The 25,317-nt window shown below is 47.5% G+C and overlaps 1 protein-coding gene across 1 annotated transcript in view; it reads right to left on the reverse strand.

The window, feature by feature from the left end:
- Nucleotides 1–25,317, reverse strand: part of LOC146783117 (uncharacterized) — a 384,584-nt gene that overhangs the window by 202,625 nt on the left and 156,642 nt on the right. The window contains exon 7 of the mRNA XM_085638236.1: nucleotides 22,449–22,598. Within this exon, the coding sequence (XP_085494362.1) occupies nucleotides 22,449–22,598 (150 nt within the window). The remainder of the gene's footprint in view (nucleotides 1–22,448; nucleotides 22,599–25,317) is intronic.

The following is a 25,317-nucleotide window of genomic DNA, read 5'->3' on the forward strand; positions in this document are numbered from 1 at the left end:
TCCCTCGACCTAAGGGTAAATGAATCAAAATCATTTATCTTAATACTAACTCCAACTGGGCGAGGCAGAGCACCATCCTTTTATTTAGGGTCTTGTGAACTAGAGATAGTTGATTCCTTCCCCTACTTGGGTGTCGCATTTGATAAGCATCAGACCTGGGCACCTAGGATTAAAAATAGGGGGCTAGCAATGGAAAACGTGAGGCAGCCGTTTTTAGATTTACTAAAAAATTGGGCTCTGAGCCCTTAAGAATCATAAGGAGCATTTATAAGGCAAAGACAGTATCACTAACCACCGATGGAGCAGGGATGGGGGGTCTCTCTAATACTGTCCATGTGCAGACTATTGAGGATAAATTCCTGAAACGGCTAATTGCCCCACCGGTATCATGCTCCAATTTTATTTGCCATGCGGAATTAGATTTTCCGTATATTAGTGGCCGGATAATATTAGCCCCCCTAGTGTTAAGCCCCTCAATCTGGAGAAAAGAATACGCTCCCCCTAACATGTCACATTATAAAGGACAGCCTCGAGCTGGACAATGTGCACAAAGTAAGATGGTTGGGTCATGTAAGATCGACCCTGAATAGACTGGGCGTGGAGGACCTGTAGAAAAACCCAAGCAATCGCCTCCAAATAGCAAAGACATGTTTAAAAGAAAAATGTTTGGTTAACATGGCTCAGGAGCGCAGAGCGATACACAACGATGGGTCATCAGTCAGGACAGATATGAGCCTCGCACCCCTACTAAAGACTGACTGTCACTATCTAGAAATGAGCATCGCACCCCTACTAGAGACTGACTGTCACTATCTAGAAATGAGCCTTGCACCCCTACTAGAGACTGACCGTCACTCTATAGAGGAAATGTTCAATCTAAAACACAGATTCATTCTAGCAAGGTCCCCCTTGAATCGGTTCCACTGTTGGTAGGGAATCCAGGGGGGCAATATAAGCTGAGTGACCTCTCGGTCTGCCCATGTGAGGGAATGTCAGACCCTTCAGACCTGAGTGACTTCTCTGTCTGCCCCTGTGAGGGAATGTCATAACCTTCAGACCTGAGTGACCTTTCAGTCTGCCCCTGTGACGGAATGTCAGACCCTTCAGACCTGAGTGACCTCTCTGTCTGCCCCTGTGACGGAATGTCAGACCCTTCAGACCTGAGTGACCTCTCTGTCTGCCCCTGTGAGGGAATGTCAAACCCTTCAGACCTGAGTGACCTCTCTGTCTGCCCATGTGAGGGAATGTCAGACCCTTCAGACCTCTCTGTCTGAACATGTGAGGGAATGTCAGACCCTTCAGACCTGAGTGACCTCTCTGTCTGCCCCTGTGACGGAATGTCAGAACCTTCAGACCTGAGTGACCTCTCTGTCTGCCCCTGTGATGGAATGTCAGACCCTTCAGACCTGAGTGACCTCTCTGTCTGCCCCTGTGACGGAACGTCAGACCCTTCAGACCTGAGTGACCTCTCTGTCTGCCCCTGTGAGGGAATGTCAGACCCTTCAGACCTGAGTGACCTCTCTGTCTGCCCCTGTGATGGAATGTCAGACCCTTCAGACCTGAATGACCTCTCTGTCTGCCCATATGAGGGAATGTCAGACCCTTCAGACCTGAGTGACCTCTCTGTCTCCCACTGTGAGGGAATGTCAGACCCTTCAGACCTGAGTGACCTCTCTGTCTGCCCCTGTGAGGGAATGTCAGACCCTTCAGACCTGAGTGACCTCTCTGTCTGCCCCTGTGAGGGAATGTCAGACCCTTCAGACCTGAGTGCCCTTTCTGTCTGCCCATGTGAGGGAATGTCAGACCCTTCAGACCTGAGTGACCTCTCTGTCTGCCCCTGTGAGGGAATGTCAAAACCTTCAGACCTGAGTGACCTCTCTGTCTGCCCCTGTGACGGAATGTCAGACCCTACAGACCTGAGTGACCTCTCTGTCTGCCCATGTGAGGGAATGCCAGACCCTTCAGACCTGAGTGACCTCTCTGTCTGCCCCTGTGAGGGAATGTCAGACCCTTCAGACCTGAGTGACCTCTCTGTCTGCCCATGTGAGGGAATGTCAGACCCTTCAGACCTGAGTGACCTCTCTGTCGGCCCATGTGAGGGAATGTCAGACCCTTCAGACCTGAGTGACCTCTCTGTCTGCCCCTGTGACGGAATGTCAGACCCTTCAGACCTGAGTGACCTCTCTGTCTGCCCCTGTGACGGAATGTCAGACCCTTCAGACCTGAGTGACCTCTCGGTCTGCCCATGTGAGGGGAGGTCAGACCCTTCTGACCTGAGTGACCTGTCTGTCTGCCCATGTGACGGAATGTCAGACCCTTCAGACCGGAGTGACCTCTCTGTCTGCCCCTGTGACGGAATGTCAGACCCTTCAGACCTGAGTGACCACTCTGTCTGCCCATGTGAGGGAATGTCAGACCCTTCAGACCTGAGTGACCTCTCTTCTGCCCCTGTGAGGGAATGTCAGACCCTTCAGACCTGAGTGACCTCTCTGTCTGCCCCTGTGGCGGAATGTCAGACCCTTCAGTCCTGAGTGACCTTTCTGTCTGCCCCTGTGATGGGAATGTCAGACCCTTCAGACCTGAGTGACCTCTCTGTCTGCCCCTGTGACGGAATGTCAGACCCATCAGACATGAGTGACCTCTCTGTCTGCCCATGTGAGGGAATGTCAGACCCTTCAGACCTGAGTGACCTCTCTGTCGGCCCATGTGAGGGAATGTCAGACCCTTCAGACCTGAGTGACCTCTCTGTCTGCCCCTGTGACGGAATGTCAGACCCTTCAGACCTGAGTGACCTCTCTGTCTGCCCCTGTGATGGAATGTCAGACCCTTCAGACCTGAGTGACCTCTCCGTCTGCCCCTGTGACGGAATGTCAGACCCTTCAGACCTGAGTGACCTCTCCGTCTGCCCCTGTGACGAAATGTCAGACCCTTCAGACCTGAGTGACCTCTCTGTCTGCCCCTGTGAGGGAATGTCAAAACCTTCAGACCTGAGTGACCTCTGTGTCTGCCCCTGTGACGGAAAGTCAGACCCTTCAGACCTGAGTGACCTCTCTGTCTTCCCCTGTGAGGGAATGTCAGACCCTTCAGACCTGAGTGACCTCTCTGTCTGCCCATGTGAGGGAATGCCAGACCCTTCAGACCTGAGTGACCTCTCTGTCTGCCCATGTGAGGGAATGTCAGACCCTTCAGACCTGAGTGACCTCTCTGTCTGCCCATGTGAGGGAATGTCAGACCCTTCAGACCTGAGTGACCTCTCTGTCGGCCCATGTGAGGGAATGTCAGACCCTTCAGACCTGAGTGACCTCTCTGTCTGCCCATGTGAGGGGAGGTCAGACCCTTCTGACCTGAGTGACCTCTGTCTGCCCATGTGACGGAATGTCAGACCCTTCAGACCTGAGTGACCTCTCTGTCTGCCCCTGTGACGCAATGTTAGACCCTTCAGACCTGAGTGACTGCTCTGTCTGCCCATGTGGGGGAATGTCAGACCCTTCAGACCTGAGTGACCTCTCTGTCTGCCCATGTGAGGGAATGTCAGACCCTTCAGACCTGAGTGACCTCTCTGTCGGCCCATGTGAGGGAATGTCAGACCCTTCAGACCTGAGTGACCTCTCTGTCTGCCCATGTGAGGGGAGGTCAGACCCTTCTGACCTGAGTGACCTCTGTCTGCCCATGTGACGGAATGTCAGACCCTTCAGACCTGAGTGACCTCTCTGTCTGCCCCTGTGACGGAATGTTAGACCCTTCAGACCTGAGTGACCTCTCTGTCGGCCCATGTGAGGGAATGTCAGACCCTTCAGACCTGAGTGACCTCTCTGTCTGCCCATGTGAGGGGAGGTCAGACCCTTCTGACCTGAGTGACCTCTGTCTGCCCATGTGACGGAATGTCAGACACTTCAGACCTGAGTGACCGCTCTGTCTGCCCATGTGGGGGAATGTCAGACCCTTCAGACCTCAGTGACCTCTCTTCTGCCCCTGTGAGCAAACGTCAGACCCTTCAGACCTGAGTGACCTCTCTGTCTGCCCCTGTGGCGGAATGTCAGACCCTTCAGACCTGAGTGACCTTTCTGTCTGCCCCTGTGAGGGAATCTCAGACCCTTCAGACCTGAGTGACCTCTCTGTCTGCCCCTGTGAGGGAATGTCAGAACCTTCAGACCTGAGTGACCTTTCTGTCTGCCCCTGTGACGGGAATGTCAGACCCTTCAGACCTGAGTGACCTCTCTGTCTGCCCCTGTGACGGAATGTCAGACCCTTCAGACATGAGTGACCTCTCTGTCTGCCCATGTGAGGGAATGTCAGACCATTCAGACCTGAGTGACCTCTCTGTCTGCCCCTGTGAGGGAATGTCAGACCCTTCAGACCTGAGTGACCTCTCTGTGTGCCCCTGTGACGGAATGTCAGACCCTTCAGACCTGAGTGACCTCTCTGTCTGCCCCTGTGACGGAATGGCAGACCCCTCAGACCTGAGTGACCTCTCTGTCTGCCCCTGTGACGGAATGTCAGAACCTTCAGACCTACACATCACTTTATTCTGTGAACTGTCTAAAGAGGAACGGGACAGACACTTATTACCGGTTCTGAGACCGCAGACTACTAGGCAATGTAGAGCGGCTCTTAGAGATCTTAAAACACGCGGCGATCCTGTAATCGCAAACCGTCTCTGGCCCTGCACAAAGAAAAGAAAGCTTTTTAACTAATTTTAGAAATATTGGGATACATCTGTAATTTTAAGGTATGTATTGGCATATTTGATGGATTTTATTCTTGTTATTACTGTCTGTGCTTTTATGATCTTTGTTTGTCTTCAAGATCGAATAAAGCTTTATGAATGAATGAATGAATGAATGAATGAATGAATGAATGAATGACTTGACTTCCTACCGCGGGCGATGGTGTGCCATCAAGGATAAACTAAAGTGGGTTTGGTCCGGCTGATAGAAATGCAACTGTAATAAAATAACACATTATTTTTGTTAAATCGCTCCCTGAAGCACTACAATAAACGATGGAACTAACACAAGACACCTGGGCCCTTTTATGTTCCTTGGAAGGCTGAAATATTCCGCCAGCCCCTCTAAGGACACAAACCTGTGCCTTAAATGTTAGCAGACGAGGGCTGCAGTAGGTGGGTGAATAACCCCTGAGCTGCTTCAGGTGCAATCCTTCCCTGGATGCTCAGAGCCAGCAGCAATCCTTCCCTGGATGCTCAGAGCCAGCGGCAATTCTTCCCTGGATGCTCAGAGCCAGCAGCAATCCTTCCCTGGACGCTCAGAGCCAGCAGCAATCCTTCCCTGGACGCTCAGAGCCAGCAGCAGTCCTTCCCTGGATGCTCTGAGCCAGCGGCAGTCCTTCCCTGGATGCTCAGAGCCAGCAGCAGTCCTTCCCTGGATGCTCAGAGCCAGCAGCAGTCCTTCCCTGGATGCTCAGAGCCAGAAGCAATCCTTCCCTGGATGCTCAGAGCCAGCAGCAGTCCTTCCCTGGATGCTTAGAGCCAGCAGCAGTCCTTCCCTGGATGCTCAGAGCCAGCGGCAGTCCTTCCCTAGATGCTCAGAGCCAGCGGCAGTCCTTCCCTGGATGCTCAGAGCCAGCAGCAATCCGTTCCTGGATGCTCAGAGCAAGCAGCAATCCTTCCCTAGATGCTCCCTGGATGCTCAGAGCCAGCGGCAGTCCTTCCCTGGATGCTTAGAGCCAGCGGCAGTCCTTCCCTGGATGGTCAGAGCCAGCGGCAGTCCTTCCCTGGATGCTCAGAGCCAGCAGCAGTCCTTCCCTGGATGCTCAGAGCCAGCAGCAGTCCTTCCCTGGATGCTCAGAGCCAGAAGCAATCCTTCCCTGGATGCTCAGAGCCAGCAGCAGTCCTTCCCTGGATGCTCAGAGCCAGCAGCAGTCCTTCCCTGGATGCTCAGAGCCAGCAGCAGTCCTTCCCTGGATGCTCAGAGCCAGCAGCAGTCATTCCCTAGATGCTCAGAGCCAGCGGCAGTCCTTCCCTGGATGCTCAGAACCAGCAGCAATCCTTTCCTGGATGCTCAGAGCAAGCAGCAATCCTTCCCTAGATGCTCCCTGGATGCTCAGAGCCAGCGGCAGTCCTTCCCTGGATGCTCCGAGCCAGCAGCAGTCCTTCCCTGGATGCTTAGAGCCAGCAACAACCCTTCCCTGGATGCTCAGAGCCAGCGGCAGTCCTTCCCTGGATGCTCAGAGCCAGCGGCAGTCCTTCCCTAGATGCTCAGAGCCAGCGGCAGTCCTTCCCTGGATGCTCAGAGCCAGCAGCAATCCTTTCCTGGATGCTCAGAGCAAGCAGCAATCCTTCCCTAGATGCTCCCTGGATGCTCAGAGCCAGCGGCAGTCCTTCCCTGGATGCTTAGAGCCAGCGGCAGTCCTTCCCTGGATGCTCAGAGCCAGCAGCAGTCCTTCCCTGGATGCTCTGAGCCAGCGGCAGTCCTTCCCTGGATGCTCAGAGCCAGCAGCAGTCCTTCCCTGGATGCTCAGAGCCAGCAGCAGTCCTTCCCTGGATGCTCAGAGCCAGAAGCAATCCTTCCCTGGATGCTCAGAGCCAGCAGCAGTCCTTCCCTGGATGCTCAGAGCCAGCAGCAGTCCTTCCCTGGATGCTCAGAGCCAGCAGCAGTCCTTCCCTGGATGCTCAGAGCCAGCAGCAGTCATTCCCTAGATGCTCAGAGCCAGCGGCAGTCCTTCCCTGGATGCTCAGAACCAGCGGCAATCCTTTCCTGGATGCTCAGAGCAAGCAGCAATCCTTCCCTGGATGCTCAGAGCCAGCGGCAATCCTTCCCTGGATGCTCAGAGCCAGCAGCAGTCCTTCCCTGGATGCTCTGAGCCAGCGGCAGTCCTTCCCTGGATGCTCAGAGCCAGCAGCAGTCCTTCCCTGGATGCTCAGAGCCAGCAGCAGTCCTTCCCTGGATGCTCAGAGCCAGCAGCAGTCCTTCCCTGGATGCTCAGAGCCAGCAGCAGTCCTTCCCTGGATGCTCAGAGCCAGCGGCAGTCATTTCCTGGATGCTCAGATCCAGCGGCAGTCCTTCCCTGGATGCTTAGAGCCAGCAGCAGTCCTTCCCTGGATGCTCAGAGCCAGCGGCAGTCCTTCCCTGGATGCTCAGAGCCAGAAGCAATCCTTCCCTGGATGCTCAGAGCCAGCAGCAGTCCTTCCCTGGATGCTTAGAGCCAGCAGCAGTCCTTCCCTGGATGCTCAGAGCCAGCGGCAGTCCTTCCCTGGATGCTCAGAGCCAGCAGCAGTCCTTCCCTGGATGCTTAGAGCCAGCAGCAGTCCTTCCCTGGATGCTCAGAGCCAGCGGCAGTCCTTCCCTGGATGCTCAGAGCCAGCGGCAGTCCTTCCCTGGATGCTTAGAGCCAGCAGCAGTCCTTCCCTGGATGCTCAGAGCCAGCGGCAGTCCTTCCCTGGATGCTCAGAGCCAGCAGCCGTCCCCACTGCTGCCCTTTTTTTCAACCGACACCTGCTCTGACCTCTGCAGGAAGACGTCAAATATACAGATGTTCTTCCTAGTCCAGGGGTCGGGGAAAGGCAACAGCACTTAATGCGCCTAGCTCCAGTCAGAGCAGGCCTCGAGCCGCTTTGGGGTGCACGAGGAAGGGCATCACCACCAACCTGAGGTAGGAGGAAGCAGCTGGCCTGGTAGCATCAGACAACTGCCGGACCTTCTCGAAAACCGTGCAGTGTTGAGGTCAGTCTGACATGTTACTGTTTGGTGACTGTGCTGCAGTGCAGGGTGCACTCTCCCATGCAACACAGACACTTTCACTTGAAGATGCAGGCAGCATGGGGCATCACATCCGATAGACTTTGTTGTGACTGGATCCGGAAGTGTCTAAGTGGGGCCAAAACTCTGACATCCAGAATGTGTAATGCATACCAGACGGTCAGGCCTATTGGAGGAGTCCAGTAAGATGTCTTGGGATCACCCTTATGATTGTTGTCCCCCCTCAAGGGAGAGATTGGTAACCGAGGTTGAAGAGAGTTAAGAACCACTGGCGCGGGGCACACATCGAAGTGAATGGGAAACAGTTTCTTCCCGATAAAGACTTCAGAACTGCTGCTCAAGCCCTCGTACTCTCGATGGTGGTAATTCTTTGCTTCATGGCCTCTCAGACCTCATAATAGCGCCCCTTACATGGCATCCTACATGCTTGAGTCAGTCTCATGAGAGCCGGAAGAAATACAATCACATCACCCCCATCCTGAAGGAACTCCGTGTCTTCCTCACCTGTCCACACCACGTTCAAAACCAGCTGCATCATATACAAAGCCATCATGACCAACACCGCTCCTGATCTTAAGACGAGCTCGCTCTCTGGTGGGTCTCGTCAGGCGTGCCGACAGAACACCGTCAGCCTGCAGACTAAAAACAAGACAAGGCATCAAGGCTTTTCCATCCATGTACCCAGGATCTGGAACTACATCCCTGTATCTCTCAGGACCGCCGCCAGGCTTCCCACGTTAGAAAAGAGTTGACTATGCACCTCTTAGAGAACACCACCTCCCAATACACTAACCATCCACAACCTGGCTACCTCCCCAATCGCTTGTTGATTTTATGCTTGTCTATGACCTTGTACAGTGCTCTGTTACCTTTTCTTTAGGTGTGCGCTATAGACATACCACATACATACATACATGCATACATACATACACACGTTACTGGCATAAAGGTGACTCTCCTAGTTCTGCAAGTTCTTTCTTTCTCTAGTAACAGAGAGACCAGGGTTTCCCTCCAGCTCCAGTGGTTGCCCTACAGCTTCAACGTCAGTCCTCTGGCTCCAGTAGTGTTTCTCCTGCTTCAATGGTTCCCTCTGCTTCAAATAGGCTTCCACAGGCTCCAAAGACTTTACGCCAGCTCCAGTGGTTCCTCCGGCTCCAGTGCTTCCTCTGGCTCCAGTAGTTCCTCTGGCTCTGGTGGTTCCTCCGGCTCCAGTGGTTCCTCCGGCTCCAATGGTTCCTCCGGCTCCAATGTTTCCTCAGGCTCCAATGTTTCCTCTGGCTCCAGTGGTTTCTCCGGCTCCAGTTGATTTCCTCCAGCTCCAATGGCTCCTCCGGCTCCAACGGTTCCTCCCGTTCCAATGGTTCCTCCGGCTCCAATGGTTCCTCCCACTCTAATGGTTCCTCCGGCTCCAATGGTTCCTCCCACTCTAATGGTTCCTCCCGTTCCAATGGTTCCTCCGGCTCCAATGGTTCCTCCCACTCTAATGGTTCCTCCGGCTCCAATGGTTCCTCCCACTCTAATGGTTCCTCCCGCTCCAATGGCTCCTCCCGCTCCAATGGTTCTGTAGTGAGGTTATGGGTTCACTGCGTACATTGCTAAGTTAGTGTAAGTTAGTATAAGCTTGGCTGCCATGTTGTCGCTTTTTGCACACGTTTCTACATGAATTTGTTTTCACAAATCCTGTGCTTGTGATCATTCACATGAGAACCGTCTACCTTGCACTTTTCGTGCTGTACTTTGAGGCTCTGTCTGCACAGCGTGTTCAAGGTCTAAAACCAACATGCTCCATTAATCTGAGTTGGTCAGTCCCACGCATGTTAGACATAATACTGCCACAGGTGCACTACTGGAAATCGGGTGCTTTTAATATTGCGTGTAAGCCGGTTAAGGCACTTGAAGGAAAATCTTTCAGAAGAGAAGAGCTGTGTTTGTCCGGAGATGTAAACCCTTGCATCTAATCCTGGAGGTATGGGGTCCCCCTGACAAAGCCCAGAGGTCTTCTATAGTTATAATAAACTAGTTCCTAGCACAGGGAGGTTGGCAAGGCTCATTAGGTCTTTTTTTCCCACTAGCTTTATAAAATGATCTCCTCGTTCATATTTTATGGGAGTGTAACAATGCTCACTATATTGAGTTTGCTAGTATTGGCTTGTGTACTGCATTTCCCAATACCTCTCCTGTGGAGAAACACAGAATTTTGACAATTAGTTTGCAGAAAGACTTAATACCCGAAGTAACCGATTGTAACAATTGGGGAAAGGTGTTCACGGCAGTGTATGCAAAATGTTTCGGCACTCCCTCAATGACCGTACTACCCTCCTTGATTAAGCGTGTTTGGGATGAGCATGGCCTAGAGGCGGCTGTTGAATTGGGGATGAGATTGGTTGGGGTGTTCGACGTGTTTGCTGATCTGATCCTTGCTAATGTTAAGGGAGTTTCAGTGAACTTTCAAGTAGCTAATGCTTTTGCGCTGGTCCCAGAGCCTGACAGGCCATGCGAATTGCCGAAGATTATTGCGCAGGCTTATAAGACCATTGGACGCCATAGTTTGGGTGTTAAGCCTTTTGCTAAGATATCAGCTCAACCGCAAACACAACAGAAATCTCAGTCTGAGAAAGACGAGCGTCCCATCTTTAATAAAAAGAATTGGAGGACTAAAAAATAGGGAAAGCAACAACAGAAACAGGGGTCGCGTGCCACGTCACCGACCACCGAGTCTTCTGAGCGCACTTATGATTTGCGCGACCGCGCGAGAATTAGGTCTCCTGACCAGTTTCAGATTCCTGATCAGCGTTCTCCTCGTTCTTTGCAGGAAACATCAGGCTCACAAGTAGGTGGAGGTGAATGCCAGGAGCGCGACAGAGGTCGAGGTGCCCCACAAGGACGTGAGCAGCCTTGTCAGACTGACGGAAAGGGAAAACAAGGCGATTATCCGCGTCAGCACCCACTGTTTCAGAAGAAGAAAGTTGCAGCATTAACAGCGAGATATGCCACAGACGGTGAGGACCCGCCTCCTGAATTTAACATGGACAGTAACGCTGCTCGACAGCGCAGCGGAAGTTACAATAGTGCGGCAAACACTGTGTCTGTTTCTGGAGGCGACAGCAACTGACACGTTCATTACAGTTGAAACTGCTGACACTTGAGTGGCTCCCCCGATAGACTATATGACATAGTTCTTTTAATTAAAGGTGACATTCAAAGAGTTATTAAAGGGATATTTGGGAAAATCTGACCTCTTCTTATGACATTTTATTAGCAGAGACAGATTGGCCCCCACCTTTTGTTCTAGCAGCTCCAAAAGGGGAGGAGGTGATACTTTCAAGTTTTTCAAAAAATGTCTCCAAGAAGCATGCACAGGCTTTGGCAGAGGAGTGGGCTTTGGTGCTTGCACCGGCTCTGTACCATACTCATATGGGCTGGGATAAGGATTCTACACCCCAAGATATACCATTGAGGTCAATGCCACAGCCTCAACCCCAATATCCCATCTGGCGGGAAGCGAAGGGTCCCGTTTCTGAGATTCTAACACAGTTAGAGTATCAAGTAGTGATTTAGACATGTGAGTCACCGATGAATAACCCTCTTTTTACCGTTACCAAACCAGATGGGTCATACCGCATAGTTTTGGATTATCGGCATTTGAAGTCTCATTGTCGCACTTTTGCGGTACAGAATACCCATAGTTCTGCTCTAGTAGACAGTCTTGTTCGTAAGAAATGTAAGACTACACTTGACATTTCCAATGGCTTTTTCAGTCACAATCTGTCTCCGGCATGCAGTCAATGGACCGCTTTTACAGCCGGTGGTAAACAAAAACAATTTAGGTGTTTAGCTATGGGCTATAAAAACAGCACCGGTGTTTTCACCGCCCATATTGTCTTCGTTACTGGACAGCATTGACCCCGATGCGTACTCGTACGTTGATGATATTTATCTCACAGATGATGAATTATGGCCGCATCTTTTCGCTGAGTTGACCGCATCATTGTTTTGTTTGCGGACTACGGTTACAAATTTAACTTTGCTAAATCACACATTGCGGAGTACAAAGTGTTGTTTTGGGGATATGAGCTCAATAATGAAGGCAGAGGCTTAGCGCCTCACTTCCTGGAGAAGTGCGCATGTTTGCGACCTCCAGCAACACTGAAAAAATTGACAATCTTTGCTGGGATTTCTGAACTTTGGACGTACTTACATTCCTGAATATCCCCAGCGTATCAAGCCTCTTTATGCCTTGATACAACCAAAATTTTCTAAAGCCTACTGGCTTCCGGAACATTAGACTATCCTGCAATCCTTGCAGTCTAATCTTCTTGAATCTAAATACTTGTTAACACGTGATAACCGCACAAACCTGGTGATAAGAATCGTCCCAGGTGCAGTGGGTTTCACTTACTTGATGTTTATCGAAGGTGACACAGTCCTTATTGGTTACAAATCACATTTATACACTTCAGCCGAGATGCGATTTTGCAGTGTTGAAAAGGTCTTGACAGCTGTGCAGATGGCGATCTTGTAAGAACGCGCACTGGCACAAGGGAAACGCATTTTGGTGGTGACACCTTACCCTGCACTTGTAGCAGTGACGAAGGCAAGTGTACCAAACTCGAAGGCCTTGCATCCGTGTTGGATACAGTGGGCTACTTCTTTGACATCTCCCAATGTCACCTTTATCTTTGAGTCCTCGCTACAGACACAGGAGTTTTTGCAGTATGAATTTATTCATCCTCCTCCTCTGTCTATGCGTCAGCTTGAGGAGTATGATTGTATCATTTACACCGATGGTTCAGTGCAACCAGCAACAGGTTCTAAGCATGCATATTCAGTGGCCTGTGCAATTGTGGCAGGCACCATGGTGAACGGTGAGTTCAAATCCAGTGTTGTACATACACAGGTGTTAGGAGACTGTACCGCCCAAAAGGCCGAGTTGTGCGCTTTGGTGCTTGCACTGGAGTTTGCGGATCCTAATGTGACTACTCTAATTGTAAGTGATTCTTATTACTGTGTTCAAGCTTTCAATGACAACTTATTCTTTTGGCCTCAGAATGACTATCATGATTCCAAGGGCAGCACAATTACGCATAAGATGCTTTGGGTTCGAGTGGCGGATCTTAAAGAACATCTGCCACTCACACATGTTATACATACTCTTGGCCATCAACGTGTGGGAGTGCAGGCTGTCGGCAATAGCCTGGCTGATGAAGCAGCCAAGTCTGCAGTAGCCACGTGTCTAGTTGCAGCAGTTACAAGATCCATGACTGATAATGACATCTTGGCAGCAATCGCTTCTACTGAGAAGGGTGGTAATTACCCTCAAGGGTTCCCTTCAAAGTACTCTTATCTTTTAAGTCCAGACAAGGTTCCGTATTTAAGAATTAATTACGTTGGTGACCGGTTAATTCCCAACGCTGACCACAGACTTTCATAGATAACAGCCGCACACGAAAGCATGGCTTCGGCACATGTGGGAGTGTCTGCTACGGTTTCTATTTTGCAGCAACGTTACTGTTGGCGTGGTTTATATAAACAGACCCGTAAATATGGGCTTTCTTGTGACATTTGTCAACAGATTAAGCCCTCTACTGTCACACGTCCACCTCTTACACAGCTATGCATTTCTTTTGGCTGTGTGTATCTTGATCATTGCGGTCCATTTTCTTCGGATACTGCTTATAAGTACATCTTAGTTGCAGTTGATTAGTGCACACGTTTTTTGGGTGGGATTGGCCACAATGCAGTACTGACGCTCAAAATGTCATCAGGGATTTGCGTGACTTTGTGGGAATTTTTGCATGTGGCACCTTCCATTATGACCAGGGTCCAGCGTTCGCCTCAAAGGCGTACAAGGATGCTATGCTGTCTTTGGGGTGCAGGTGAAATTTTCGTCTCCATACAGGCCTGAGGGCAATTCAGTTGTGGAGCGAATGAACCATGACTTAAAGCAATCCTTGACAGCTAGAGTCTTAGGTACTGGCAGGAACTGGCTAGCCCACTTGTACAACGTGCAACGTGCACTTAATAATCTGCCTAGAAGGTCTCTGGGTGGGCGGACCCCATACAAAATGCTCTTTGGCATAAAAATGTTTGTTCTGGACCTTGATGGTCTAGACATGGCGGCGGCAGCTGCAACCTTTGACGTAGATAATCATTCTACTATGTTACAGGACAAGAAACTTGTGACAGTCTTGTAAAAGAACATTTACCCTCTGCCGCTGATGCTGCACTACAGATTCCGGTAGTTGGCTGGCCACCCAGAGTTGGAGATCTGGTCCGAGAGAAGGTGGAGAAGAAAAAGGAATTTGGCGCCTCTTATCGTGCACCGGTTCCAGTGCTTGGCGTAAAGGGTACTCGTACAGTCATCTTACCACCACTTCCTGGTCGCAAAGACAACAGATACATCTCAGTGGACAATGTCAAGCTACAACATCTGGCTGATCCTGAATAGTATAACACCAGCTGCATCATGTTCAGCAATATCCAGGAATCCTGTGTTTGGCACATCTGATGACACACAGCGTGACACTGCCATAGAGATGAATTCTGTCACTGATCCCTTGCTTACCCCACCAGCCTCCAACTGTACTGAGGAAACTGAATATGCTTATCCCACAAGCGAGTCGTTGCCTGGTTTGCAACCAACTACCCTTAGCCAGTCACGTTTTTCTTTTGACTCAACTTCCAACTCATCAGTTGATCCTACAAAATTCAGTATTTTTGTCTCCTGGTTCAAACTGACTTATTTGGTTGCTCCGTGGACATAAATTTGGTTGGTGCTGATCCTGATTTTTCTGTTCATGTCCGTTGGCTTTGTGACAGTTTTTTTCTAAATCATCAATGGACATTACTTGCCAGAATGCTCTGCTGTTCAGTTGGTAACTGGAACTTTTGCTTCCCACTCGTCTTCTCACATCATGAAACGAGACCAGAATGTTGTTAATATGTCTGCATTTCCAGTGGCTGACGGCATTGTCTGGGATGCTGTGGATGTCCAGATTCATGGCCCAACAGAGATTATTAATGTCCCAAATGTACTTCGTGTTTCAATGGGAGATGTGGTGAAACAGAACATACGTTCAGATGATTGGGATGTGAAAGCAATACAGTCTTTATTTTCAGATTTGAAGTATTATGCTGCATTTCATGCTGAGGATTTGTATTTGAATACTGATAATTATGCCGATTTATATTGTTATCAGCACTTTCGACACTAAAATCTGCATAAAGCTAATACATTTAGAAATGTTTTTAATTACACACAACGGGAACATTGCCCAACTCCATTGGAAGGCAGCTCTAAAACCCTGTTACATTTTTTTTACATATTTTACCGATTTTAATAGGTCCAACCCAGCTTCCTTTATTTTAAATTAAACATATCATCTACTCCCAAAGTGATGTTTACTCACACCAAATTGTTGTATTCCAATTCGATTACACACAGCCTTTCACTGGGTGGCTATGAACATTGGAAGGACACAGTTGATTTGAATTCTGTCTGGGGTTCTAGATCCTGGCAAGTTGGAGGCACTGAAGCTTTGCATCGTGCGTGCCTCATCCCAACACAAATCCTGTTTTTCAATCCCTATATCAAACAACCTGTTTTGGCCTAGAGACTACAAAACAGATGAATGCCCCTACAATCCCTACTCTGGCTCAAAATCATAACTGGAGCTTGCATACTGATTACTCGATTGAGGAACTGCAGGCTTTATTCCAGAATATAACGTTTAATGTCTCAGGTTTAGACTCAATGGGATGGCTGGTTTGGCAGACAAGTGCTGATACCGGCCTATTGCGTTTCCATGACTCAGCCCCTGGTTACAAACATGTTAGACCAGACCCACGTTTTTCAGATACACATACGGTTACTACATATTCTGTAGGTAAATTGTGTCAAAATTGGTTACAACGCTCGTCCCTATCGTCAGTTAAACAACATTCATCGCTGTTGTCCAGAAATATTGATTTAGCCAATTTTCGAAAAGGCCCTTCTGGTCCCAGAAAAAAGAGCTTTCTTTATGCAGCATACAATGAAATCTGGAAGCTTTCTCAAATTGAAGCTGCATCACGTTTGAGGGAACTAGATCAAGCTAATCTAGAAAAGGTCCTTGCAGTTGTTGACAATAGTATTAACACACAGTCTTCTCGCATTTACACGTTACATAATATTGTTTCATCTGTTGTTGATATTGTACATGATGCTGTATCTGTATTGTATCATGGTCAAAATCAATTACGTTCTGTGATGCAGTTTGCATGGACTTTGCAAACTTTGAAAATGGGCAATGTGCCATGGGATTATTTAAATGCAACTGCCTTATTTTTACTTTTTAATTTACCAGACAAACAACAGTTTATGTCTATGAAGGATGCAGCGTACACACTTTTACATATTGAGAAGATTGACATTTGCCATTCTCCGTGGCTGAAACTGACTCTGCTGTCTGGCTCATCCACGGGGTTATCACTTTACCATTTTCTTTGTTTAAATTTACCTTGTGCATGAAGCATTACCCAATAGGTCGCTATGAACCGCGCAGTAGCACTTTCCTCCATGAAGTGTGGTACTTGCCTTTTACATACAGATGTTTCCGTGATGACAGAGAAGTATACCTTACAAGGGAATCTTGTGACTCTACATTAGGTCGTTCCCTTGTCTGCAAAAACATACAGATACATGGGGCTTGTAGTGTTACCGCCCCAAATCTTGCCTATGTTTTAAAGGGTATTCCTGTACCGGCTATTAAGCCCATTTTCACCCTGCTTTCTAATGGTAGCTATCTTCTTTTGAATAACGAAGATTGTTGTGGTTTGCTTGCTGGCGTACCATACATTGTAACAGTTTCACAGCACGTAGTTTGCTGTAAAAATTTGCTTTTCCCACGCCCGCATGGGAACCTCGGTGCCTCAATTTGGCCTTGCATCCCAACCTTAAAATCAGACTTCAATAAGAATAGAAGCGCTATTGTCCAACAGGAGGTACCACTCACTTCTGCTGCGCGAGACATTCGTCCTGCAGATAGCGAGTACGAATTCTGAGATTCAGACCGTTTTAAATACGTACCTCCCACAACATTTCGGTGAACTAATTCATTGTATATTCAATGTGTCTGATACACATTGCCTGGTGCATTTTTTTAAAGTTGTGGGCTCTGGCCTTGTGACTTCTTTTCAAACTATATTAGGTGTAATACCTTTATTATTTCCAGTTTCTCCAGCGTCTTTGGTGGACTACCTCTGTTGCTTACCATAGCCGCTGGTGTCCTTCCTTTTGATCTGCCTGATTCGCAATGGATGCACCGTTTGTGATCCTACATTACCAAGAACGGTTACAACTGCTCCATGACCGTATGCTTCAGTGCTATGGCACGTTGCCACTGGTGACACTCAGCGTGGCATATAGACTGTCTTTCCGCTTTGCGTACTACACTTGCGTGCAACCCGTCTTTTCATGCTTGGAATGCTCCTTTGAATGGGTGTTGGATCTTTGCCTCTCCAATACGTCAACACCCGACCCAGATTACGACCTGTTGATGAGTCCCTTAGGGGCCCATGAGCAAGAATGCTCCGGGGTTGGATTTATCGCATGCGCGGCTGCTGTTGGAGTATTGGCACAATAGGATATCTGTGCAGCGGTGCAGGATTTCCTACAACGTAGCTACATTGAATATCACGAAAGTTGTCCTACGATAGTGCTAGATGCACCCACCTATGAAGATCATGAATGCTTGTTCTGCTTGCTAAATTAGATGGCATCTCTTTTATCTACCGATTACAGTGATTTCCTATTGGAAGTCGTTGCAGTTTACTGCTCATACACTCTGATGGATTAAAACGGCTGGTGCTCATCTTTGCCTATTTTTTATATGACATATATTTTTGGGGGGCACCTATTTACAAGCGCAAATAAAAAAAAATTCTCTCCATTTTCTCCCATTACTCTAAATTTGCAGGACCATAGACGCTCTTGAACTCTGCTCATACTTCTTGAACTATGTGTTTGTCCTATGACTACATGCAATGGAATTACCAAGGGGAGGGTGTACTGAGGTTATGGATTCAATGCGTACATTGCTAAGTTGGCATAAGTTAGTATAAGCTTGGCTGCCATGTTGCCGCTTTTTGAACACGTTTCTACATGAATTTGTTTTCACAAATCCTGTGCTTGCGCTCGTTCACCTTGCACTTTTCTTGCTGTACTCTGAGGTTCTGTCTGCACAGCGTGTTGAAGGTCAAAAAACAATGTGCTCCGTTAATCTGAGTTGGTCAGTCCCACGCATGTTAGACATAATACTGTCACAGATGCACTACTGAAAATCATGTGCTTTTAATATTGCGTGTAAGCAGGTTAAGGCACTTGAAGGAAAATCTTTCAGAAGAGAAGAGCTGTGTTTGTCCAGAGATGTAAACGCTTGCATCGAAACCTGGCGGTATGGGGTCCCCCTGACAAAGCCCAGAGGTCTTCTAAAGTTATAATAAACTCGTTCCTAGCAGGGGGAGGGTGGCAAGGCTCATTAGGTCTTTTTTTCCACTAGCTTATTAAAATGATCTCCCCGTTCATATTTTATGGAATTGTAACAATGCTCACTATATTGAGTTTATGCATTTTGCTGCTAGTATTGCCATGTGTACTGCATTATAGAGCACGTTAGTTAAAATAAACATTTTAAATAGGCTGTCTGGTTTTGGTTTAAACCTATAATAACTGATAAAACCCCACCAAAAGGAAAATAGCCATCACAGGTATAAACATATAAACACTGAAAAAATACCCTAGAAACCACAAACTAAGTGCCAGTCAAAAAAAAGAAAAGATGAGTGAACAAGTCATTTTTATTTCTTCCTGAAGTGGCTACTACAATGTATCTTTGGCAGCAGCAAGTAAGACTGGGCTAAAATTATTCTGCTTGAGTTTTGCTGTTTATGGATGTAACTGAAATATTGTCTCTTCTGCTTTTTTCAGTTTTGTGGTCTTTGGTCTAAAGTTGCAGCGTTTAGAAGCATGTTTTAGGTCTTATTTAGTTACTTTATAAACTGTCTAGAATCATGAAATATCAAAATCATATTTGATATTTTAGCTACATTTAATTTCACTGATGTGTTCAGCGTAATTGGTGCAGATGTGAAACATCTACTTGAAAGTAGGCTGGGCGACACTTTTAGAGACTTTGGCACTGCAACATGCTCCATGTTAGAATTCTTGCCACTTGGTGAGCAAAGAAATGTTGAGGAACAATTCAGGAAATATAATTTTACAGTTTATAGGAAATGACTTGCAATGATGCATAGAAATGTCCCTTCACCAACTATGGCATTTGAAGTTAATGAAGCCTCAATGAGGTACTCCGCACAAGTTTTAGAAAAGTACTGCTTTATTTTTGACCGCTTCAATAACTGAGGGCATAGGTCCCCAATTCAAAGCATATGCTGCAGAACGTGTCCTAGAGAATCACAATCTTCACGTGCACCAGTATCTGCATGGAAAGCTATGTCATTGGGCAGAGTTAGCAAATTGTATACTGGCTGTTTGGTGTTGCCCATCTCAAGTGCTGATGTTAAGAGGACCTTTTCACAGATAAATGTTTACATAGGATGGAAAGAGCGAGCACGCATGACCAGAGACTCACTAAAGAAGTATTGTATGGTGTACTACAATAAGTTTGATTTGTAAAAATGTGTTTGGACCTTGTATACACACAATCTTTACACATGCATTATCAGTGCAGAAAGCAAGCAATAATTAAAAGCAAAACACTCCATAAACACCTGAAAAACACTGTTTCTGTTGTTTTTTAATGGCACAAAAATGTGTATCCACTGATAACCACCGTTTATTTAAGATATTGGAAAAACTGAAAAAACCCCACCAGAATTTACCAAAAATAGAAACTGAAAACAGGAAAACCTAATTTTAAACTATACTGTGTCCCTGATTACTTATGTTGTGGACAAGTATAAGTGAGTTGGCGAAAGAGTGTTCTGCTCCCGCGATTACTGAGAGAGTCTGAATTGCATGTTCTAGGATGTCTAATTATTGGTAACTTAGCTGTAGTACGGAGAACGAATGAGACACTATAGCTAGTCAGATAGGGATTACGAGCACTAAGGTGGGCAGTTGGTACACCACTGTACACCGAGGTCCTGGTTTCTTGCGCGTAGTTCTGTATATGTGCAGAATCCCTGCAACAGTTCTTCGGCTCCAATGTTTCCTCTGGCTCCAGCGGTTTCTCTGACTCCAGTGGTTCCTCCGCCTCCAATGGTTACTCCGGCTCCAATGGTTCCTCGTCTCCAATGTTTCCTCTGGCTCCAACGGTTTCTCTGACTCCAGTGGTTCCTCCGCCTCCAATGGTTTCTCCGGCTCCAATGGTTCCTCCGGTTCCAATGGTTCCTCTGCTCCAATATTTCCTCTGGCTCCAGTGGTTCCTGCCAGGATAGGTGGAGCGGAGCTGTTCTCTGCCCCACTTACATTTCAAAGGGCCACCTCCAGCACACCCACAAAGGAACTTGACACCAGCCTTTTGTCACCCTAGAATACTTGGAGCCTGGGAGGGGAACAAAGGAACTTTCCATAACTAGTTGTGAGGGAAGCCTAGAGATTTCTCCCACTTCAAAGTATGGTACCAGGTATAAATATTGGACCCTCAGACCAACTCTTCAGTAAACTCCTGGGCCTGCAAAGGACCCCCAGAAGGACTCCCTTGCGCTTCAGAGTATTGTCATGCTGCTGAGGCCTGCTTTGTACCTCAAAGGACTGCCCTGCTGCTACCAGAGGACTGCCCTGTTGCTTGAAGCTTGCCTTTTACCCTCAGTGGACTGTCCTGCTCCTTGTGGCATGCCTTGATGTTTGATCCTAGGACTACCAGATTGACTCCAAGGACTAGTTGGTTGGCCTCCTGTGTGAGCTACAGGGACATAACAAGCTCCAGAGACCTTGCACCCTGCACCTGGCCTCTGCCTGGAGTGAGTCCTGACCCCAGGTAGTTCCCAACCAGTCCTGGACAGTGGTGCTAAACATGCTTTTCTAGCCAAACCAGGAGTTTGGCAATTAAAAGGATTTTCACCAAAAAGTGGCTTAAGAACTGACAGAAGACTGGGAACTACCTTCTCGCCAATCCTCCGATCCACCTGAGGTGCATTGCCGATTGGCCTACCTCGGGAGCTCCCACTATTTGAAATCGTGTTCAGCAGGACCTCTCAGAAAAGGTATCTGGCGTCATGGAGCCCTCATTGGCTACAACCTGCATCTAGGTCCCACTGGAGATTTTCGACTTCAAAAAAAGTCTGAATGTAGAAATCTTCACAACGACTTTGTCTAGCGGTTCCCAGACGATGACGCCTCCTCCTCGTATACCGCTGGCTTCCTTGCCACGCTGAACTATACCTTTTCAGGAACTTTTCTTCAAACTGTTTTCTAAGTCTGAAGTTATGCCAAGTACAGGCCCAATCCACCTTGTGTTCCAGAACTGGGCTCCATCGCAGGCAGCCATATCTTTTCACTTTACTATGGTCTCATGTGACTAGATACCCTCGGTTGATGCTTTGATCTTTTCGGCACTATTTTCCCTTCCAACTTTAAAAAACCATAACTCCAGTTCCACTGATAGGATATAATTTGTTTTGGTGTAATTGTATTTATTAACTTTTACTACATTAGTGTGGGATGTTTCTTGTGTTGCGCTTTCACTTTATTACGTTTGTGTGCTGCATAAATACTTAACACATTGCCTCTAAGTTAAGCCTGACTGCTTTTGTGCAAAACTACCAAAGGATTAAGCACAGATTAATTTAGTGACTTTTGTGGCTCACCCTGGCAAGGATTGTGTTTGTTGCTTGAGTAGGGCTTCCACCCCCCTCAACTAATAACCCTTTTCCGACAGTCACCAAACTGAAGATTATTTTTTTTGATTGCACATTTAGCAATTATCCACAGCATTTATTTTACTAAGCAGGGTTTTAGTGGCCCACCAGTGTAGACATAGGAATTTCTGATCGTTCCTTTGGTTGATAACGTCAGCTGGGGTGTTTGAGATGTATCATGACATCAATTACCGGATGGGACCTCTGTACACACAGCCGTAAGAAGCACTGAGAGCATCTTCTTGTTCACTTATTCACCTATATGAGTAGCTTGTATTCAGCATAATGTTGAGCGAATGCAGTGACATTAGGCAAATATTCCATGTATGTTCCAGGCGTGCCACAGGAACAGCGGTGCTTTCTTTCTGGGACATTTCCCTGTTATCCAAGGTAAAGTGATTTAACCATCTGGCTCCTACATTTGTCATCAGTGCTCTACACAGAAGACCACTCTGTCCAGGCCGTCAACTAAAATCAGTCTGGATGGTGTCAGTCCAGCCCCCTCAGTGGTTCAGATGGTGAGTTGCCTTCACCTGCAAGAGGAGGTAGCGGCATGCTGACCCACAGCAGGGCCCATGGAAAGCACTCCTCAGTATGACCTGGCACAGGAAAGAAACACGAAACTGCCCTCATCCAGCGGATTACCCATCACCAGTTCAAGCACAAAGTGCCACGAGGAGTTACCTTTGTTATGTGCTGTTTACAGGCCCCTCATCCATTTATCTTTTATTCACTTATTCATAAATTCATTCCTCCATTGAAAAATCATACTGTTATTCCAACACAAATACCCTTCTTATGTTGTCTGACCCAAAATTCTGACCTCAAGACTAGACTCAAGCCTTCTGGAGCACGCGCTGCCTGTCTCACCTGCTTACGTTCCTTCTTCTTTGGAGCTATCTGTGGACACAGGATGGGTAGCTTCTCTTCTTTCTTCCAACTGTTTACTTCCACTCTGATTTGTGGAAAATTCAGTGCCTTGGCAGCGTTTTGGGAAAATAGCTTCTCTCCATCACCAATCTGTAGAACAACAACACGCAAGGGAGAAGGTTTATGGATTCACACAAACCAGGTATTTCTGTTTGGAGGCGAAACTTACTAATGAGTGACTGCACCCGCCTGCAGGGAGTGTTTGGGAGGAAAAATCTGTTTCTGTGCCTCATTAGGTGGATACAACCCCATGCAACTGAGGGAACGACCCAATCTGGTAGCGCTATCTGTATTACAAAAGGGGCCCGCAAGCTTCTGCAGTCCCTTCTACAATGCTATAGTGTCCTGGGATGCAGAAAGAGGGTGCACCAGCCCATTATGTAGTACAGGCATGCAAGCCTTTGACTCAATAATTCACCTCAAGATTTTGGCAGTTTTGTGCTGCCCTTCCATTAGCCTGTGGGGTTTCTTTATGGCTACCATGCTCTTGATTCCCACAACCTTGTTCTGATATTTTGGTCAGAAAGATTTGGGTTCTGCTACTCGCTGGTGGTTCCCAACATTTGTGTTCCCCTGAAGTTCCCTCTCATTTCTCACATTTCTGTAATGCAGAGGGCTGTAGGTTCACGGTTTCCACCTGCTGAGTAAGCGGCACTGCTGCCTTTAGGCCATGTCCACCATTTGGATAGATGTGGGCAATGGAGTTGTTTGACACAACTACAACCTCCATTCTGAGGACCCGTTCGAGGTCCCTGTGATCTTAGAGGCAGCTTTCTATGGGGACTTCCCACTTCCAAGTGGTCAGAGTGCTGCAAGACATCGATCCGCTTTACATCCCAACTCCTGAGCGGTAATAAGCGCTGGCGAAGGGGTTCATTCTCCCGTTGTTCTTGCAATCGTACTTTTCCCTTGTCCTTTTACATTTTGGTTTGGCAGCACAGCTGGTGCCAGGCCCTATGTGATCAACAGAAGAAGAGCTTTAAGGATGCATGTAGCAGACTCCGAGGGGATAGTGAGCCAGAGTAAGGCAAGAACTTTGCTTTATTTCGCCGGGGTCCACTCCTCTGCTTTATCCTCCACAACTGAGGAAGTTGAAACAGTCAATATTCTCTACCATCAACACTCTCCACTCTGACCTCATTACATTCCAGAGTGGAGAATGTCAGCGGCCTGCAAAGGATATAACATTACTTTTCCCTTTACAGAGCAAACAACCCAATGAATACCATAATCTCCCACATATAAGCCAAAACCACACAAAAAACATAAACTATCTGTAATGAAGGGATAACCGTCTAGCACGATTCCTCCTACGAACTTCCTTTGGTGCATCCGCACTAGGTCTGGTGGGATTTGTGCTCAGGTTACTTCTGGTAACAGCATCTGAGTCTTGACACATCCTTACACTTCACAACTCCTTCCCCATTCCACCAATGACGACCATTCACTCTGACCGCATTGCCATTCGTTTATCAATGATCACAGGCTGATCATACTTTTCTTATCCTTTCATAACAAACACTCCCTTTTTGATGCAACCCACATCGCCCACTTTAAACTACTTTTTATGCACACCATTCAGCTTGCCAAAAGCCTCTTTCTGTTTACGTTTTGCTTTGGCAACCTTAGACCTCACTACAGTAGCACATTCTCTAACACACACAAATCTTGTATGACTCATTTCCCCATCCGACCAGAACAAACTTTAGTTGAGGGAGTTCTTTCTCTCAAAAGTTCAAACGGTGACACCTGGGTTGAAGAATGAGGGCTTGTATGATAAAAACACAGCATACTGCATTCCGCATTGCTCACAATGCACTTATTCGCAACTGCCCAGCCTACCCACTGACCCAAAAACGCGATTCAAGCGCTCCACTTGACCATTGGCCTGGGGGTGATATAAAGATGTTTTAAGATGCCTAATCGTTCCAGATCTCAAAAGCTCTTTGACCTCTTCAGTCACAAATTGAACACCATTACCTGACACAAGGAACTGAAGAAAACCCTCATGAAGGAAAACATCCTTCAAAAATTCAAAGGCCGCTCTAGCATTGGGTTCTGCCGCAACCTTAATTTCCGTCCATTTAGAATAGAAATCTATTAGCACCAAAGCAAAACATGAATGAGCAGGTAGGACATTAAAAGGTTCCACCAAGTCAAACCAAATGACCCAAATATTCAACTTTGGATTTGGAAAACTCACATCTTTCGATTTTAGGAACACCTTCTCTTGAAGTACCATAAGCACTTTCTCAAGACGGGAACATGATCTTTAATACTTTAGACTTATCCTCAGCCCCAACAGACACTTGATCTTTTGTCCACGGTCTTAACACCATTTTGGAGCGACCCTGGTGAAACCACATAGTCCCTTGATCGCTACATCCACTTTCCCAATCATTTTCCTTCCACTAAACATAATAACATCCTCAAAAAATCTGGACAGGCCAATTCTCCTTCCCTCATAAGATACTGGGACACAGTTGGGAGGCTCCAACACCCTTCCAGGCCACAACTCCTCTAAAACTCCTGAGTGAACACAGTTATTCAGGCTTCCGAATGCACCAAAAGCTGTCCCCTGCGGCTACGTCATCCATGGCCACATCATCTTCCCTAGCTACCAGAATCACATTCCTGAGATCATCTTAAACTTTATTAAAGTATTTATCCACCTGTTTATTTGACTTATCCATCACCACATTTACTACCTTCTCACTCTGTCTTTTTTGACCTTGGCATACCTTGGCAAAATAGCCAATTTTCCCACAATTCCTACAAGCCATGTTCCTTGTAGGACATAATTTTCCTC

Source organism: Triturus cristatus, chromosome 12 (genome assembly GCF_964204655.1).
Source record: "Triturus cristatus chromosome 12, aTriCri1.1, whole genome shotgun sequence".
NCBI classification, from domain to species: Eukaryota; Metazoa; Chordata; class Amphibia; order Caudata; family Salamandridae; genus Triturus; species Triturus cristatus.